The 18,726-nt window shown below is 32.0% G+C and overlaps 1 protein-coding gene across 1 annotated transcript; it reads left to right on the top strand.

The window, feature by feature from the left end:
- Positions 1-16,430: 16,430 nt before the first annotated feature.
- LOC121116702 (uncharacterized) lies at positions 16,431-17,896 on the top strand. The gene has a single exon (XM_040710992.2). It carries the CDS (start codon positions 16,552-16,554, stop codon positions 17,692-17,694), a length of 1,143 nt encoding a protein of 380 aa, XP_040566926.1. The 5' UTR covers positions 16,431-16,551; the 3' UTR covers positions 17,695-17,896.
- Positions 17,897-18,726: the final 830 nt, after the last annotated feature.

Below are 18,726 nucleotides of genomic sequence, written 5' to 3'. Positions count from 1 at the left end.
CACCCGAGGTCATATATAGGGCCCACATCTCCATCAAATTATGCATAAAGGGTAACACTCTTTACTTAGTGAATATATAATTTACTTTATTTGGGATCAAATAGCTTTCATAGTCATTTGGAACTATGACTATGATAATTCAAACTAGCCAAATTCGAAATTCGAAAAAAAGTTGAAAAACAACTAATGTACAGAGCACATCTTAGTTTCAAAACAGAGACCCAGAACTCTCTTATTAAAAACAAACAATACTATGAGAATAACGTGAGCAATAGTTGCAAAAATCTGAATAATTCTAACATATCCGTCCATTGGAGTTTTTTGGAGTGACTAAACAAAGTTGGTGTCTGAAAGACGTGAGAGTTGTTGACCCCCCTCCCATTAAGGAATTTTTGATTCTTACTAGAAAATTTAATATTTCAACTTTTTTTCAAAAAATTTTATAATGAAGATTAATTTTGGATTTTTTTTTTCAAAAATTTAATTTTTTGAGAAGAGCTATAAATTTTTGAAATTATTTTCCAAAAAAGTAATTTTTGGTAATATTTCTGGATTTTTGAATTATTAAAAAAAAAAAAAAATTCTGGATTTTTTTTCAAATTTTTTTTTGTAAGTTTTTGTGGATTTTTGAAATATTTTTTCGAAAATTTTAATTTCTTTTTTTTTTTTCAAAAAAATTTATATTGAAGATTAATTTTGGATTTTTTTTTCCTAAAAATTTAATTTTTTGAGAATAGCTATAGATTTTTGAAATTATTTTCCAAAAAAAACTAATTTTTGTGAATATCTCTGGATTTTTGAATTATTTATCCAAAAAATTTAATTTTTAATTTCTTTTTTTCAAAATATTGTATTAGATTTTTTTTTTTTCCAAAAACAAGGCCTTTCCAAACAAAAAAAAAATATATATATATAAACATAATCCTTGTGACGCCCCTGCTAAATCAAGGAAATTATATCCCGAAAAAGGTCATTCCATTTAAATGCAAGCTGTGAAACTCGGTACCTATTTTTTTAATTTTCTGGTACCGATTTTTCGATATCACTTTAAAGTCTCCTCTAAGACCCTACTTTTTTTAGTCACATATATTATAAGGACCAAATTTATTTTCAACCGTCATTGATATTTTTATTATATTGAACAAAAATTCTATGTAGATTGTAAATACCTTGAATTACCTTGAAAATCTAAAAAGTACACAAAATGTTCTTGAACAAATACTGTACATTTACATATAAGATTCAGGACAATTCAGAATCTATCAATTCATATATTACAATATTAGTTTATAACAATACATACAAAATATATTACAATTTTCAATTTTTATTTGCTTTTAATTTTACAATTGCTAAGGCCTATAAGCACTCTAAAATCTATAAGTGCGGATTAAGTGGACTTCTATCTTTTCCAAGAGTAAGAACCAAAGGAAAGTAATCCTCCCCCTCTCCCTATGGATGACTAGAATCGGATAAAAATGAAACATCGACAAAGTTCATTTAAAAAATCCAACAAAGGATTCGAAATATCTACGGTTAGAATCAACTCTTTATGACGTAAAATAGTTAGAATCGTTTTTACTTTTTCAATTCATATAAATGCAAATATTGACATGTAAGAGTTGAGATAGGATAAAATTTCAGAAAATACCAACGGTTTCAAATGGTATCATACCTTCTGATATATTTTTGAAATTCATATCTTTTTTTTCTCTTAAAGTGTCTACTTGCTAAGAAAAGTACAACACAGAGAAAAATAGAAAGCTAGACCAGATGATACAAACCTTCTTTTTATTATTATTCAAAACTTTATATTATCAAAAGATCTACTGGTATTAAAACCATAATTTGACAGTCAAATCAATATGACCAACTCTGGGACCGTTTATGCAATATTGATATTTTTCTTTATCAGGTAGAATGGTTACTCCGTTTGAAAATTGAGTCAGTGATTGAGGCCCATGGAGGGTATGTTGAAAATTGGATATGGTATTATATAAAACAAAAAAATACAAAATTGTCACAAAGCGTTTTGTCAGGGGATCTGGATGAGGTAAAAGTATATTTCCATTCCTGTGCACAACCCTGTACTAAATATGATAGGTGAAGTTAAAAGTTCTGAGCGTTTGTTTTTGCTTTATTTGGACAATAAAATTAGGATCATTCTATTTAGATGGTTCCAAACGTTTTTCTGTTCCTGGGCAATGGAAAAAGTGCTCACATGCTGATCCAACTCGACGATTTACATCATTTAATTGACGTCCATATTACCAGAACGGAATCGTTGTAACCACTGCTTTGCTGTTGCAGTCGATATTATATATGTCCATAAACAGCACAATTGGCCGCCTGCTCCGCTTTTTAACCCTTGATCGTAGTGATACTATAGAACGTATCGAATTTGTGTAACCCACAACTGGTTTCACCAAACGCAAAACCGAAATTAACTTTGTTTTAAGTGTACGCTTAACCTTTAAGCATACTTTAAGCTTTTTTTGATGCAATCTATTAATCGTGAGATATAGCTCACTAAAGACAATACAAAGTATTCCTGTAGCTCCCCCTCCCCCCCTACCTTGATTGTAAAAAAAAAAATATTATTTTTACGGATTATAGAAAAATGTGACTTATCCGTCTAGTGTTTTATATAAAACTACTTCTGAAAGGACCCTGGAAGAGATGTTCCCTCGAGCGGTTTTCCATAAAACAATAGGCATATTTATGAGTATCTTTTATTATTATTATTGTTTTCCTTTTCATCTCAAAAGAATTTTAATATCATATCAAATATGAGGCTGCCTGGTTGAACAATGTGGGGAAACAAAACAAAACAAAATGGAGAAAGAAAGAGAATCATGAATTGCATTTTTCATTGTATATTGTATATCTTCCCCACATAGAGAATGTTTAATGCCAGCTACTCAAATAGAAAAGGAGTATTAGACACGCTTATGCTTTGCCTCCAACTCACAATGAGGCCGAGATGCTCTTGTTATTATTATTTTTATATAAAATGATTATAATGATCAGAGGAAGAAGGGGCTCGTGTCTCCTAAAGGGACCCAATTAAGAGGGAATGCCAGACAATGAAAACATGAAAAATAAAATGAATTAGAATATGTGGCACGTCAACATAAAAACCAGTTGGTGTGATTTTATTTGCAAAATTTATGCATTCGACAATTTATTATCTAACATTTTTATTAATAAATTATTTTGATTAATTCGTTGGCGACCCATCAATTGCAACATGATGGTTGTCAGTTATTGAAACAAGACTAAATACAGGGATACTTTGAGATACAAGGGAGATTCTGAACAATAAATTGCGAGGAAGCGGCTTCTGGTAGGGGTGGGGTGGAATTGAAATTTGTGTAATTTTTTCCCAAAAAATTTAGATTTTTGAGAACCGACGTTATTTTTTGAATTTTATTGTGGAAAGCTATGGATTTTGGAAAAAATTTTCAAAAAAATTTAACTTTTTTGTAAATAACCAAAGATTTTGAATTTTTTTTCAAAAACTTTAATATTTAAAATTTTTGTAATTTTTTTCCATAAAGTTTAGATTTTTGTGAAAAAACGTTATTTTTTTAACTTTCTTGTGAAAAGCTGTGGGTTTTGAAATTCTTTTCCCAAAAAAATGTACTTTTTTGTAAATAGCAATAGATTTCGAAAAAAAATTCCTAAAACTTTAATATTTAAAATTTAATGTTTATAATTTTTTTCCAAAAAAATTAATATTTAAAATTTTAATGTTTATAATTTTTTTCCAAAAAATTAATATTTAAAATTTTAATTTATATCATTTTTTTCCAAAAATTTAATATTTGACATATTTAATTTTGTAATTTTTTTCCATTTTAATTTTTCGTAATTTTTTCCCAAAAATTAAATTTTTGTGAACAGACGTTATTTTTTGAATTTCTTTGTGAAGAGCTATGGATTTTGAAATTTTTTACAGGAAAAATTTAACTTTTTGTAATAAAAAAAAAATTTAATGTTTGAGAGTTTAATCTTTGAAGTTTTTTTTGAATGACAGTAGATTTTTGAAATCATTTTCCAAAAAATTTAATATATTAAACGTAATTTTTTAAATTTTTTTTCTAAAAAATTTATATTTTTGAGTTTGATGTAAAATTATAATCCTACGTTCAATCCTGTAAGTACATTGCCCAGACATTGCTTTTGTGCATATCTATACAATATACTAATATTAATATTTATTTCATCTCCAAGAAAAAGAAGAAAAAATAATAATATTTTAAATTGATTTTCTTATTAATATTTTTCCCTTAGTGTTGTTGTTCTTGTTTTTTATTATTATTATTTTCACACCTTGCCTCAAGAAGAAGGGAAAGAATCAGAAGGTTATTTTTCTCTCTTCCTCATTAAGGCAGCTCAAAATTCAATTTCCAATAACCTATTAAATATGTATATACTGCTATTTAAACGTAGTTTTCTACTAGAGTTGGGTTTGGGTCTGATAATTCTAGACCCGTATGAGACCATTATGATTTCAGTGGACCAAACTAATTTGGTTCTTTTAAGAAGTTCGATCTGGATGGATCCCACAAAACAAAAGTCGTTCTGAATCGGTAGGGATCGAACTCAATTAAATTTGGTCTACAGGGTTGATCGTATCTTATCTACTGGTATATATTTTATTATTTTCAAGACTAAAAATGAAACAAAGGGTTTTGTGAGTACATTTATTTGATAATAGGGTTTGGCACAACTAAAAATTATCAATATGATATCCCTCTGCTCTAATAATTGCCTTAATACGAGGCCTACATCCCTGCAGACCTTGAGTATGTAATCGGAATTGAGATTGGTCCACTCCTTCTTCGTAAAAGCCTCTAGGGACTGATGGCTCATGTAAAGATTAGCACACGCCCTCTCCTCTATAACCATCTAGATAGAGTCGCCCAATGGGTTCGTATCTGAGGTTGAGGGGAGCCACATGTTAAAGTCCCAAAAGTTGTCTCCCAGAAAGGCTTGGTCCTTAGCCGCCCAATGACACAGAACTCCCCTTGAGTGAAAACAATGTTGTCCCCGATATTTTGTCCTTCACAACCTAGTAATTTCTTTTCCGGAAGGTTAATGTAAGCATCTGCATTGTATCATGAGTGGGTTAAAAAGTGCGGTACGGTAGGATTTGGGTAGAGCAGTTTACCCTGAAAGCATTCAGTCACTTCTTCACTAAATATTTCTTCTTTGTATGTTTGTTGAATATTAATGCTTTTGCAGGCTGGGTACGTTATATCATGTTTAGAACAGAACAAAAGTCGAGTCCATACATTTTGAGTCGAGTTCGAGTCATCAATATCCATCCTAGGTCCATTGAAAAGACACACGAGTCCAGATTAAAGCACGTGTTTATACATATTTCAATTTCTAGGGCAAGGCTATAAAACTCAGTTAAGAATTGGAGACAGCTCTAGACCATTTGATCTCATGATGGCCACAGCTGTAAAATAATAGAAAATAGCCTTTAACTTATTTAAATTTATTAACAACTAATTATGATTTATAAATGTATCCCTTATCCCTAATTAATACAAAGTTAACCATTAAATATTTTCTTATTTGTTTATGAAATTCCTTTATTCGTACATAATTAGGAATCGGGGTCGGAATTGTTCATAAAAAAGATATCGGAATCCCTTGAAAATTAGGTATTAGATCCCTAGTCGTATGGGATTAATTAATTAGAGAACGCATTGAACGGATCTTTTCGTCATTACGAATGTTATTTGACCTTGGATCGAAATTTGAGCGTTTTCAAATCGTTGTTTGATTATTTTAGTCTCCTTCCTCCATGGACTGATTTCCCTTCTATGTAGTAACGCAAATTGTATCAATATAAACGACTTTAAGCTTATACTGTGCCGTAATCATGAGGTTGGGAGGAGGGGGGAGTGTCTCTGAATGCCTCAACATTAATATACTGATAAACAACACTTATTAAAAGTTGTTTGAAGCACAGGCATCCACACCTGGCGATTATATTCCATTTCACATGACGTCATTCTACCAATGTCCACAATTTGGACAGCATCAACAATTCATATTTAACACCAAACTTTAAATGAGACTAAAAAGTACAAGGAGTCTGACTCAATTACGTAGTAATTGAGTTGGTTTCTGGAAATCCCAGACTGTTCAGAAATCATTATTATTTATATTAGTATCTACCGAAAATAATTCGGTTTCGAACCGAGTCCTAACCCTAGTACGTAAGTACTACATATGTATCTAATCATTTTTCGTTTTTTCACCTTCATTTCCACTGAGTGAAACGGAAAGAGGTTTGTTTTGTTTTATTTTAGCCTTTTATTGTTCTTCTTCTACAATTGTAATAACTATAATAGGTAAATTATGTATCTAGAAATGATTTATTAGTAGAGGCAAAACATGTTCTCATCCGTCTAAAAAAAGAAACAGAGAAAAGAGTTACACGTCATGAGTACATTTGTATGTAGAATATATTTTGACCTTTTTGAATAAGAACACATTTTTAAAGTGAATTATTTTAAAAAACTGCGAAATGGGAGTTATTCAATAGAAAATTATCCCTGCTTCTTTCTTTTTTCCTCTCTTAAAATGGCTGACAACTCCCAAGTTATGCATACAATAAGAAAAAGAAAAAAGAATGTTAAAAATTGACATGTGAAATGTATCAAATCCAGGGATGGATGGATAGATGAATGTAACCGTCACTTAATGAGGCAGAACCGGGATTCTTTTATTTTCCTTTAATGGAAATGGGAGTGATTTTTGATTAAAAAATTATATATATATAAAAAGAGTAAAAATGGCTTCTAGTTCATTAGATATAGTTCATTTGTCTTCTTGTGGGGAAGGGGGAGGACCCCCTCTCCCATTTTGTATATTGTATACATACATTTATAGAAACATATATTTTTTTAATCTATTTGTTCGTACTAGGGATTGTCTTCCGGGATCTCGTGATCCATGGATGCCTTTTATTCATCAGGTTTGAAACTACGTCGTCACACTAAGGAGGAATGTTCAAAAGAGGTGGGCTCGAGGGGATGTAGCCAATTTTATAAAATTTAAGTTCTTTTTGAAAAAAAAGAAAATATGGTCAAATTCTTCTTTCTAGAAAAATCATTAGGTCAAATTCTGCTTAGTTTTCCCAAATGAACACTAAAAACAGACACACAGTACACTGAATTCTTCTACCAACCTTGGAGTTAACACATGAGCTGAAAATTCTTGGGTGTCACCAAAAGATGGGCCCATTTTTTTTATAATTCACCTCCTTTTCAGTTAGCGCTGATCTTCAAAGGACAACTGTTAAAATATCAGGATAATCATCTTTTGTTCTATTCGCAAAAAAAATATGTTCAATTAAAAAAAAAATTTAAATCCACAGCTCTTTACAAAAAATTGTTTTTTTTTCAAAAAAACATTCCCAAACCCCTGACTAAAAGTTAAATTTTTGTAAAAAAAATTCAAAAATTAAATTTCAATTATAAAATTTTTTGAAAAAAAATTAAAAACATTCAATTTTTGGAGAAAAATTCTAGTCTAGATCAATCCTACTAAACAAAAATTGGTCAGGATTGGTCTCCTTTATAATTCGGTCTAGACAAATTATATTGAAGAATGTTTGATGACGTCAGTTGTATTTTGAAATTGTGAACATCAACCACCAATAACCTTGTATAAAGTTAAATGCAGAACTTCCCCATAAATCAGGAATGGGGAGAAAAGGCGGCAAAATAATTGGTCTACTCGTATCTATAATATTGAGACCGCCAAAATTGGACCGTGATTTGTAAACAACTTAATTTCGGTGATTGATGGACCAAACTACCGGTCCAAATCGCTGTAGAAAAAATCATTTCAAACCAAAATAAGATAAAATTTGGTCATGGATCGAATTTCAACACTAGTCTCCACTGAAATTACGATTTACGAAAAACGAATTATTTTCATGTATTTAGAATATAAAAAACTCACATCTAGTTAGTTAAAATTTATTGCTGTTTACCGTGGACATACATGTGGAACGAATATACAAATACTAAGATAACGAACACGACCACACATTGGGATATTTGTGCTTCTACATCAGATCCTGATTAGTATTTAGGCATTGAAATTGTTATCAACATTTTTTATTTATTAATAAAATCAATTTTAGGAACACAAGTCTTTTATCTTATTTTTGTATTACTTAATATCTTTTATACGAGAGTGCAGGACATCTGTTTATAAGATTTTTTCATATAGACATTACATGTTGTTTTTATATTGTTTCCATTTACTCAGGTGGGCCAGAAATGGCCCGTGACCTGTGTAAGGTTTAACTAGAAGTTTTATCTTCTCAGGTACAAGTGTGACACTTTTTGACTTGGGCTCTTTCAGCACGTTGTGTGTTTGTTTTAAGCTTGGGGGCTCTTTGTATCCTTTGCGCCAGACTTCAGAAACCATTCCGTCAACATCCCTGTAGAATCAGAAAGAACTTACTCAACAGTTGGTTTATTTGTCAACTAGATGGAGAACTCGTTTAAGTCATAAAAGTGTAGATTGCTTAAGATTTTAAAGGCCTATTTCAAGTCTATACTATTTGTCATATATGTATATATATAATAATGTTATCTTTATATATATTTATTTTGCAAAACTAGATGGCATAATAATTATGTCTCTGCGTTAAGTGATCATATCAAATTTTTAAATTTTAGAATTATTACAAAATAGGAAATGTGATTTTTTTGTATATTCAAATATTCTTTTATGAAGGTTCTCCCGGGGTTTCGAGATAACATTAAAATTTTCCTTGAATCCTGGCATTCCAAAACATGTCTAAAATGACAATCCCTTCCACGTTTAATACCAAAATAAACAGAATAAAAGGCAGTAGTAGTTTCCAAATTCTTCTCAACTATAGAATTATTATAAAGAGTAGAAGATCATTCTAATTCAACTCATCAAGGATGAGAACACTGATTCAGGGAAAAGAAACAGAAACATTCATAGCTAACAGCAAAATACAGCATATATTTTTATGTTAGTCAGCTAACGCGGTACTAGACACCGTACGAGTGTTGGATCGGTTTAAAAAAACAAATAAAATACTGCAATCGCATCTGTTCCTTTCTGATTAATTTTGTTATACAAAGTACCGGTCTTTATCGGTCTTTTATGGTAAGTACAACAGCTGAATGACGTAGTTGCTAACTACCCAAGAACATATGTATAGAATTAGAAGAACAATGCAGGAAGTTACAATGATTTGGGGGCCTTCTTTTCTTGTGCGTTAAACAACTGAAATTCGGGTCAACATCTGATTATAAAGTATTAATGAATGTTCAAAATATCTACTTAGTTTTATGTACATGGAATTTCTAATTCTTTTCTGCTACTTGTTTCTTTCATTCAGCTGACGCGTTGCTCTTCTAGTTCTTTATAGATTTACTTTGCTAACTACACCAATCTTCCGCTGTTGAAGTTGAATCAAACCACTATCATAAAGACGAAATAGCTAAAGTTTAATGTAAGGACTGGGTGGCTAGAATTAAGTTCTAGCTATCATTAGTGTTTTTCTTCTTTCTTATTCTCGGCATTCTTAGCTAGAAATGAAGCAAAAAAAAAAAAGATAGCTATGACTGAAAGATCGACTTATCGTTCCTTAGGGCTGATAATTGGTGAAAAAAATATGGGTGATTAGAAAAAAATGACTGAAAGGGAGAGAAAAACAAGACAAGGACCGATCCAACACTAATATTAGTGGGGTTCGCAGAATTAAATCTATATATTTTTTTTTTTTTTTTGGGCAAGGCGGCTTGTTTTTAGAATTTTTATGAAAAAAATTCCAAAAATACATAGCCTTTCACAAAAAAATAAATATTTCGAAAAGAAAGATTGGAAAAAAAAAAATTCAAATATGAATTTTTTGGAAAAAAAATTCAAAAATCGACAGCTGTTCACAAAAAATTTCAAAAATTAATTTTATAATATTTAATTTTTTGGAAAAACATTTTAAATATTATATTTTTTGGAAAAAAATTCAAAAAACCCCAGCCGTTCACCAAAATTTAATTTTCGGGAAAAAAATTCACAATTTATATTTTTAATATTTGAAACTTTTTGAAAAAAAAATTCTTATACTAAATTTTTTGGAAAAAAATTTTAATTATTAAATTTTTCGAAAAAAAAAATCAAATATTATATTTTTTGGAAAAAATTTTAATTATTAAATTTTTTAGAATAAAATTTCAAATGATAAATTTTTGGAAAAAAATTTCAATAATCTATAGCTATTTCAAAAATTAAATTTTTTGGAAAAAAAATTGAAGATTTTTTTTTGGACGCCCCTATATTCGTATGTATATGTATTTGATTTTTTCCCTGGTAGATGGCGCTGCTTGCTATTATTCTCTCTCTCTCTCTCTTGATTCAACTGTTTTATATTATAATATCTATTGTATACATATATTTTATATACAATAACAATAAAATTATAAGGTATTTTTATTAGACTCCACACTGTGAAATCGAAATATAATATCATCAGAAGTTGGAAAGAGGGAAGGAGAGAGGGGGGTGGAATATCAGTACATATACATATATAATATACAAATGGAAAAAGTGTTGGAATATGTACACTGAAAAAATGGGAGGTGGTAGTCGTTGTCTTTATTATAGACGCACTCAATATACTAGTAGCTGCTAAAAAGGAATTATACTATATATGACGTGTATATGGAAAATACAAATCATTTTCTGTTAAATAAAAAATCTCTCTAACAAAATATAATTTGAATCTTCATTCTTATTCATCATAGGATCCTTATGATGGAAAAATGAATAACAAACATACAAATAATTTATTAGGTCGATTTTTGGGGGAGAAACGGTCAGAATAAAACTATGCATTTCTGTCCTATGGACTCAAACGAGTCATTATTCGACAATTTATAAGAAAAAATGATGTCCCAAATTTGGTATTTATGATAAAATGTCAAAAAAAAACCAAAAAACCTAGTCATATCCCCAACAAAAAAGGGGATCCCTGATGACTAGAGAAGACATTTTTGTAAGGAAAAAATGAGTTCAAAGCGGAAATGAGACATATGTTAGTACAGAATTAAGATTTTGTTAATATCAACTGCCTGTTTTAGGATTTTAGGGGGAGAAAATGAAATACTCCTATAAAGAAACAAACTTTATACATCTAAAATAGTATTAGAACAGGGAATATATTTAAATTAATTTTAAGTTAATATATATTTGTTTTAGAATGCGTATTTAAAACAATGAACACCCTTGATAGGTGAAAACTCTTACATCAACACACCACAACAATAATGAAAAAAAAAAAAGATTTCATGCAATAACCGTCTTTTCTCTTCTAATTTTAAAGCTAGTTTTATCATTACAAATATGTCAATACAATCATTGAAAATAACCACAATATAATTATCACAATGATTAAACTTAAGTGCGTTCGTTAATTTTGGAAATATTATTGAATTATTTCCAAAAATAACTTTAAAAAAAACTCACAAAAATAATTGCCAACTCTTCTGAATAAAGACTTAATTCAAATCGATGTATCATTTTGCGTTATAAGTATTAGTTTTAGTAAAAACTCGAATAAGGACTGTAGCCAGTAGGGAATCAAATCCGGACAGCATCTCAATTTTTTCCTTGTGGTATGAACTTTTCATTAAGCTTGGATTATTCACATTTAATAATGTTTTTACCCTTTAAAATCATATGGAGCCTTGCATCGTTACTAGCGAGACAATTCATCCCGGACGTTTAACAGTACCCTATTGCGGAGGTAGATGGATAATGGACGTCACTGGTTCATGTATATGACAGGGTGGCCAACTTTCATTTCTTCCCTCTAACATGTCTTGCCTTTTACTTCCAGCCCAGAATTCAAAATATGGAAAGACCAAAAATCAAATTCTTTTTTGAAGTCAAAATATAGTCACTATAATCTAAAATGACGTCATATAGCAAAGATTGTTCTATGATGTACCTTTGCGTCGGATTCTAGAGATTGCTCAAATATAGGGACCGACTCATCCCAAAAAAAAAGAATAACAAAATTATAAATCATTTATTCTTTTTTTTTTTTTTCAAACATTCTTTAACGAAAAATAATTTGAATTTCTGTTTAGAATCATTATTTACCAGATCGCTTGAGAGCATTAATGACTAAAAAGGATGATGCTATACATAATTATTGGATCCCTATGGAAAAAGGGATATTATATCAATGGAGATAAAAAAATGTTTCACAACTCCGTGTGACAAAATATAATTTGAGTTTTCATAACTCCTTGTGTTTGAATAGGTTTTTGTCGTCCGAGAATTAGTCCTTAATTAAAATTGTTTAAGGTCTTACAATAAAGTACATTATTCTTTATGTTCAATGCATTGTCTCTTTTTTACAAGAACCGTCAAGTCCTCAATTTTCTTCACACAAGCTTACAAAGCGGAAGGGTGACTGATAGTCAGATACTACTTCTTGGCGGCAGTGGTGATGTTCGTGGTTCAAGAGCCATGAGAAGAAGACTCTTATTTTTCTCCCTCCTTCATCGTTTTTTTTTTTTTTTTTTGTGAAGAGGCTATAATTAAAATACTTCACATTTCCATTCCCTGGTTTTTTTGCTTCGCCACCCTTCATTTACCATTCCTTCCTTGGAGGTGACATTTTTTGTACATAATATTACATACATACCAATAGCCCCGTCTTTAGCTGTAAGCCTCAAATGATGTCTTTAGCCTCTAATTACGGTATTTGAGGTCTTTTAATTTGATTAGCTACATACCTACGTCACTCATAATGCTTAAATAGGCTCCTGAGGGTTTGTTCCTTGCTTCAAAGTGCTCTTCTAATGAGGCACAAATGATCGTTTATTGGACTTCTTCTTTGGAGAGGACACCTCCATGCTGTTGTTGAACAAACGACTCTGTGAGAGAAGGGAACACAGTGTAAAATAATAAACTTTAATAAAATACCTTTGTCTATTATTCAGATCCATTCTTTTCTGGCTTCTTTTTTTAGAGCCTTTTATTTTATTTTAAGTTTTACTACTTTGCTTTAAGTAAAAAATAAAAATAATAGAATCGATCCCCTATCATAGGTGTTAAAGAAATTTATTACTTTTGAAAAAGAAGTTAAGGTTCATCAATACTTGAAGTTCATTCTATTTTTATGACTCGAGAGGATTGAAAGGAGAATATGAACAGGGGGAGGGTCCTAGCCGTCTAATTCTTCAGAGGAATAAGGAATGTTTCTATGGTGTCAGTTTCTACTGTTTGGTCGATCAAATAACGATTACAAATGTACTACAATATTTTTTTGATATGAATCTCAAAGCCTCATCCATTATAATTTGACTTTATTCCTTGGCTTCTGTAATTTTCACCTGTTTTCCTTAGAGTAGTATATTTTATGAAACAACATCATTTTCAAGCACATCCATCATCGACATATGTATTCATGATGACATCATACTTATCCAACAAACACTCACCCACCCCCTCCTTGGGGCCCTATATAAACATTCAGGCCGTTACTAAGAGGATCTTTCTTATATATATTTTTGACAAATATTTTGATATATTTTGACAATTTTTGATAAATATATATTTTGTTGAATGATTTTTTTCTATAATAAGATAACTTTTTTTTCAATGTCGTTCGTTACATACCTCTATAAATACGCGTAAAGTTGTTCTTTTTGATCGATATTTCGGCTCAAATCGAAATTTTAACTCTGGACTGACATTTAAACCATAGTCCGAAATGTATGGTGTGTACGCCGAAATTTAAACACAGAAAAAAAATTAGAATTTTAGATCGAAATTTATTAACGTTTTCTAAAAAATATATGTATATAAATGTGATATCAGATCAAAAAGGATTTATTTGTAGATCAAATTTTACAAAAAAAAACAGCCCATACTGTCGTAACTCAAATATTTACTTGAGAGAATGAAGCTTGGCAACTCTTTCATTATGAAAATGGTGATTCCCAACTTGTACAATAAAATGCATTTCAATAGTCCAATTTTTATTTTTTTTTGTATTTTAGATATTAACATTAAATAAATTAAAACAAATGGGTTAAAATTACATCATATAACTTTAAAAAACCGTTATATGATTTCCAGACCGAAACTCAGCTCAAAACCAATGAATATGACAAATAATGCAAACTAAATCTATTAAATTTGATATCTAAATTTAATTATTTGACAGCTTTTAATAGTTAATTTTAGTTAGGAAATCTGAAGATCTTCATGATCTCTCCCCGTTGGTAGTCACAGGCCCGTCACTTGAGAGTTTTAAAGTATTTAACTAGTACTATATGTATATTTATATAGTACGAGTTTTGGACTATTATACCTATGTGATAAATAGATATACTTACTTACCTGATTGAAACTTAACTGACGTCTGTATATAAACAGCAGGTGGAGGTCCCACTTTCAAACGTTTCATTTTAATGGCCTGATCTACATATATGTACGTAGATTCTACCAATTTGAATGCAGTTTTTGTAGCTCGATATTATCAGAGTCCTTCAAATATCTCGTATTTATTATTAATATGTAGACAGTAATACCCTGGATTCTGATTTTTTAGTTTCAGAGCGGGTTCCATGAGATATGACAACCCGAGTGAAACTGAGATGGTCGGAACTGGGGTCTCTTCAGTCCTAATTAAGGGCTGACACAATACAAGCTATATGTATAATTCCATACAATGAATTCAGTGCTGCCTGTAAGGTGGCTTTGTTATTGCAGGGCATCATATTTGGGAGCATTTGCAAGTGGCGGGGGGAATTATATAATTGTCACGTCCGTATGATTTTCTTCTTAGAGGAGAGGGCTGGGCCGTTGGGCATTTATGACAATTTTAATAATAAAGTTTTTTATATATGACAAATAATTTTCGAGTTAAAATTTCAATCAGATTTTCTTAAATATATGGGAAATTGATTGTTTTTTTATCCAAAATGATAACATTTAAAATTTTGTTAGGCAAAATTAATTTTGTCTATATATTTTTCTATAACTATAAAAATTCCGAAAAGTGGGGACCCCTATGGTTCTGGAACCACTGGGTTGGGGTTAATAAGGATAATTGTCGAATAATAGAGCTGATAAAAACTAATTACTTTAAAAATTATTGGGACACGGATTTAAATATTTTGGGAGATGGGGGGGTATATTGTTAACCTATATATGTATATATCCATCAATGGGATTTTTGTCATTATCAAAAAAATAATTACGTTTTATTTTCTAAAAAAAAAAGTCATTTGCTTACAATTCAGATTCATCCCAAAAATATTAAACCCCCTAAAAAAGGCTGTAGACGCCCCCTGCTGTGGCCCATGTCCTCTGTTGTTTGGATTATCATAGAACCCTTATCCTCAGGACCGCTTTAATGCAAGGCATAACCTTTTGCTGAAGCATGATGAGTTATTATTTGTAAAAAAAAAAGTTTGAAATGTATCAAAATATTTACAGGTGGGGGAGGGGGGGATCATTAGGCTAAGGTGTCCAAGCTTATATAACAAACTTATGGTAATGTCATTCATTTTCTTCCTTCCCAGAAGTAATTTGTTATTGGCAATTAGGTGCCATCGAATTTAGAGTGGCATTTGGATGATTTTATGTTGGAAGGAGCTTTTTGTTTTCTAAATTCTGAGGTTTAAATCATAATTAATTGACATTTTCTCTAGAAAGCCATCAGTTTTTATGCCAAGGGGGGGATACTTTGTTTTGGGCTGAGTGGGCTCAAACACCCCTGGGGACGCCCCTGATTACTAAAGAGGTCAGTTTTGGATTAGATGTATAGAACTATTTATTAAAAAGCAAAATAAAATAATAAATTAATTATATGTAGGAGAGAAAACATGAAAACCCCATTTTATTTTGTGAGGCAGGTCACGAAACCACGATTAAGCTTATTAAGTATTCATTCCCCCTATTTCTTTTTATTATTCCTGTTTTATTTTACATGCTTTATTATGCATATGCTTAAAAGTAACAAATATGTACACCTCTTGACTTGGATATATTATGCCCTTTGTTTTGTTTTTATTATTTTCACTCCATGGTTATTTTAGTATTAGCATTCGTCGTGATTGATAAGAGTGGTGTGGAAGGGAAGGAGCGCCCTCTAGCGAGAGAACTCCCATACGCTCCCCTACGCGACTCCATTTTATTTGTTTATTCTGATTTCGTAAATATTTGAACACGCTCCGGCCAATAGAGGGAGAGAGAGTCCTTCCGCCCAATCCCTGCCTTTTAAACAAGTCAAATATTTTAACAAGGGAATGGAAAGAGAGAGAGAGAAACGCAAATATTTTTTTTTCTCTTTTCTTCCTTTTCTTCTAAGTCAGGGAAGGACCCTGAAGAAATGAAAAGACGGCCGGGAGATGATTCTTCCCTTTTATTAATTTATTTGAAGAGCTTCTTCTACTCAACCTTCTTTCTCCTGTCGCCAATTAGTCTCTCTCAGAGTTTCAACAAGAAAGGATGCCACGACCCACACGAGATACCTATGGGGATCAAAAGCCCCCTTACTCCTACATTGCTCTAACAGCCATGGCTCTCTACAACTCCCCAGATAAAATGCTTCCCCTCTCAGACATCTACAAGTTCATCATGGACAATTTTCCATACTACCGTAAAAACACACAGCGCTGGCAAAATTCTCTTCGCCACAATCTCTCTTTCAACGACTGTTTCATCAAAATCCCGCGTCGTCCCGATCGACCCGGAAAAGGAGCCTATTGGACACTCCACCCCCGTGCCATCACCATGTTTGAAAATGGCTCACTCCTCCGTAGGAGAAGAAGATTCAAGTTGGGAGAGAAGGATTGTAACAAAGCCCCAACTGCAACAGCAACTGCAGGGGCATCTCCCGTATCTACCACTACATCTCCCATTCTCCCTGCAGCCCCTGCATCCAGTGCATCTCCTGGATCTCACATTCTTTACGCCAATGCGCCAAATAGCATGGGTCTACTTGGGCTACACCCCAGTACCAGTGTCGCATCATCTATTTACAGTGGTGGTGGAATCCCTAGGCCACGCAAAAAGAACTTTACAATCGATTCCCTCATGGAAGAGGAGGATCAGGCATCCATGCCCGAAGAAGAAGACGCGCTTCTTCCCCCGTTGCTGGTCTTACCACCGCCGTCCGGCACAGAGCCGGAAGAGGAAGAGCTACTCAATGTGGATGAACCAGAAGAAACGGAGGACACGGATGATGTGCAGCTACAACAACCCATTCTTCAGCAACAGCATCCTTCACTTTACCCATTTGCACATTCTCTTTCTCCGTATGGACATCCACCATACTATTATGGCCATCCCAGTAGTTTTCTGGCCTCTTCCGCATATTTAGCTAGTCTACAACAATCAGCTGCTCTTGCCGCAGCTGCAGCAGCTGCCATGAATGCATCCTCCAATTCATCGTCACGACACTCATCCCCATCCCTCGAGAATTCTTTTTTAGAGGAGTCTTCCGAGACGGTTCAAGCCTCGGGGACGTCTCGAATGAGCCCGGATCTTCTACTTAAAGGGCTGTCACCATCCATTTCTCCACCTAGCAGCAGTAGCGGTAGCAACTCTTCTTCGCTTTGGAGATGGAGTCCAACCCTCAGATCCATCTAAGGCATCATAGCCCTTACATATACATACATACATCATACAATCCTTTATTTAAATTATAATCATTATATTTAATTATCCGTTTCATTAGTATTCAATTAATAATCTTTTAATCTCTTTTAAGTACTTCAAATTATTCATTATTAATAAGATATTATTGTGATAAATATATGAATATATTATACATACAATATATTGACAAACATAGCAAAATCAAAGCTTATTTCCATCCACACATTAATACATTTGTAAATCCCGAGTAGTCTTTTGGGAAGGCACTCCTCAGGTTTTAACTGACCGGAATGAAAGGAACTGGACCATTCTTGTATGTAAGTGAAAAATAAGGATTTTGGAATTTTATCTAATCAACAAGAAAATGCCCGTTTTTATTGAGGGTACAGACCTTTCCTCGAGTATATTATGTTATATAACCCATCAGAGTTGAAGTGTTAGCTTTTAGTAGCCCGGGGATGCCGGTTTAGTGTTTTGGTGAGCCTTTATATAGATATTTCAGTGAATAATCGACTTGTTAAAAAAACAAAACCATAAGTATTGTCCAATTTGAATTGCTCACAAATTGCCTTTTCCAAGTATTTTAGAATTCCCAGACTCCTTGTCTGCTGGAAATCCTACCTCAGCCCTCATTCCCTCTCTGTCTCCCCTGGAGTTATTAAGAGCGAATTTAGACACCCTTGGGGAGCTAATAACCCTCTCAAACAAAGATGCCGACAATCTCTCATTCTCTGTTTTCCTCCTTTTCTTATTTTGTTTACCTGAAGGATAAAATACAACAATAATAATGAAAATCAACGTCAGTTTGTCTGCCATCCGAACCATCATCAGCTGATTCCGTAGAAGCAATTTTATTTTAATTCAATCAAGGTGGAAAAAGCCTGTAATTAAACAAAGAACAAAACAGGAACTGACTTTCACCGTGAAGGGGTGTTTATCAATTAATGTACATATAATTAGTAGATTGTATATGAACTACGGATTCGACAATTCCCCAAGTCCTCTTAATCATAGGCTCTTCAC

Source organism: Lepeophtheirus salmonis, chromosome 4 (genome assembly GCF_016086655.4).
Source record: "Lepeophtheirus salmonis chromosome 4, UVic_Lsal_1.4, whole genome shotgun sequence".
NCBI classification, from domain to species: domain Eukaryota; kingdom Metazoa; phylum Arthropoda; class Copepoda; order Siphonostomatoida; family Caligidae; genus Lepeophtheirus; species Lepeophtheirus salmonis.
The sequence above is the reverse complement of the archived record's forward strand: the minus strand, read 5'-3'. Positions and strand labels throughout refer to the sequence as shown.

Coding starts and splice junctions, on each gene's coding strand:
- LOC121116702 (XM_040710992.2), top strand. CDS start 16,552: ATGCCACGACCCACACGAGATACCTATGGGGATCAAAAGCCCCCTTAC.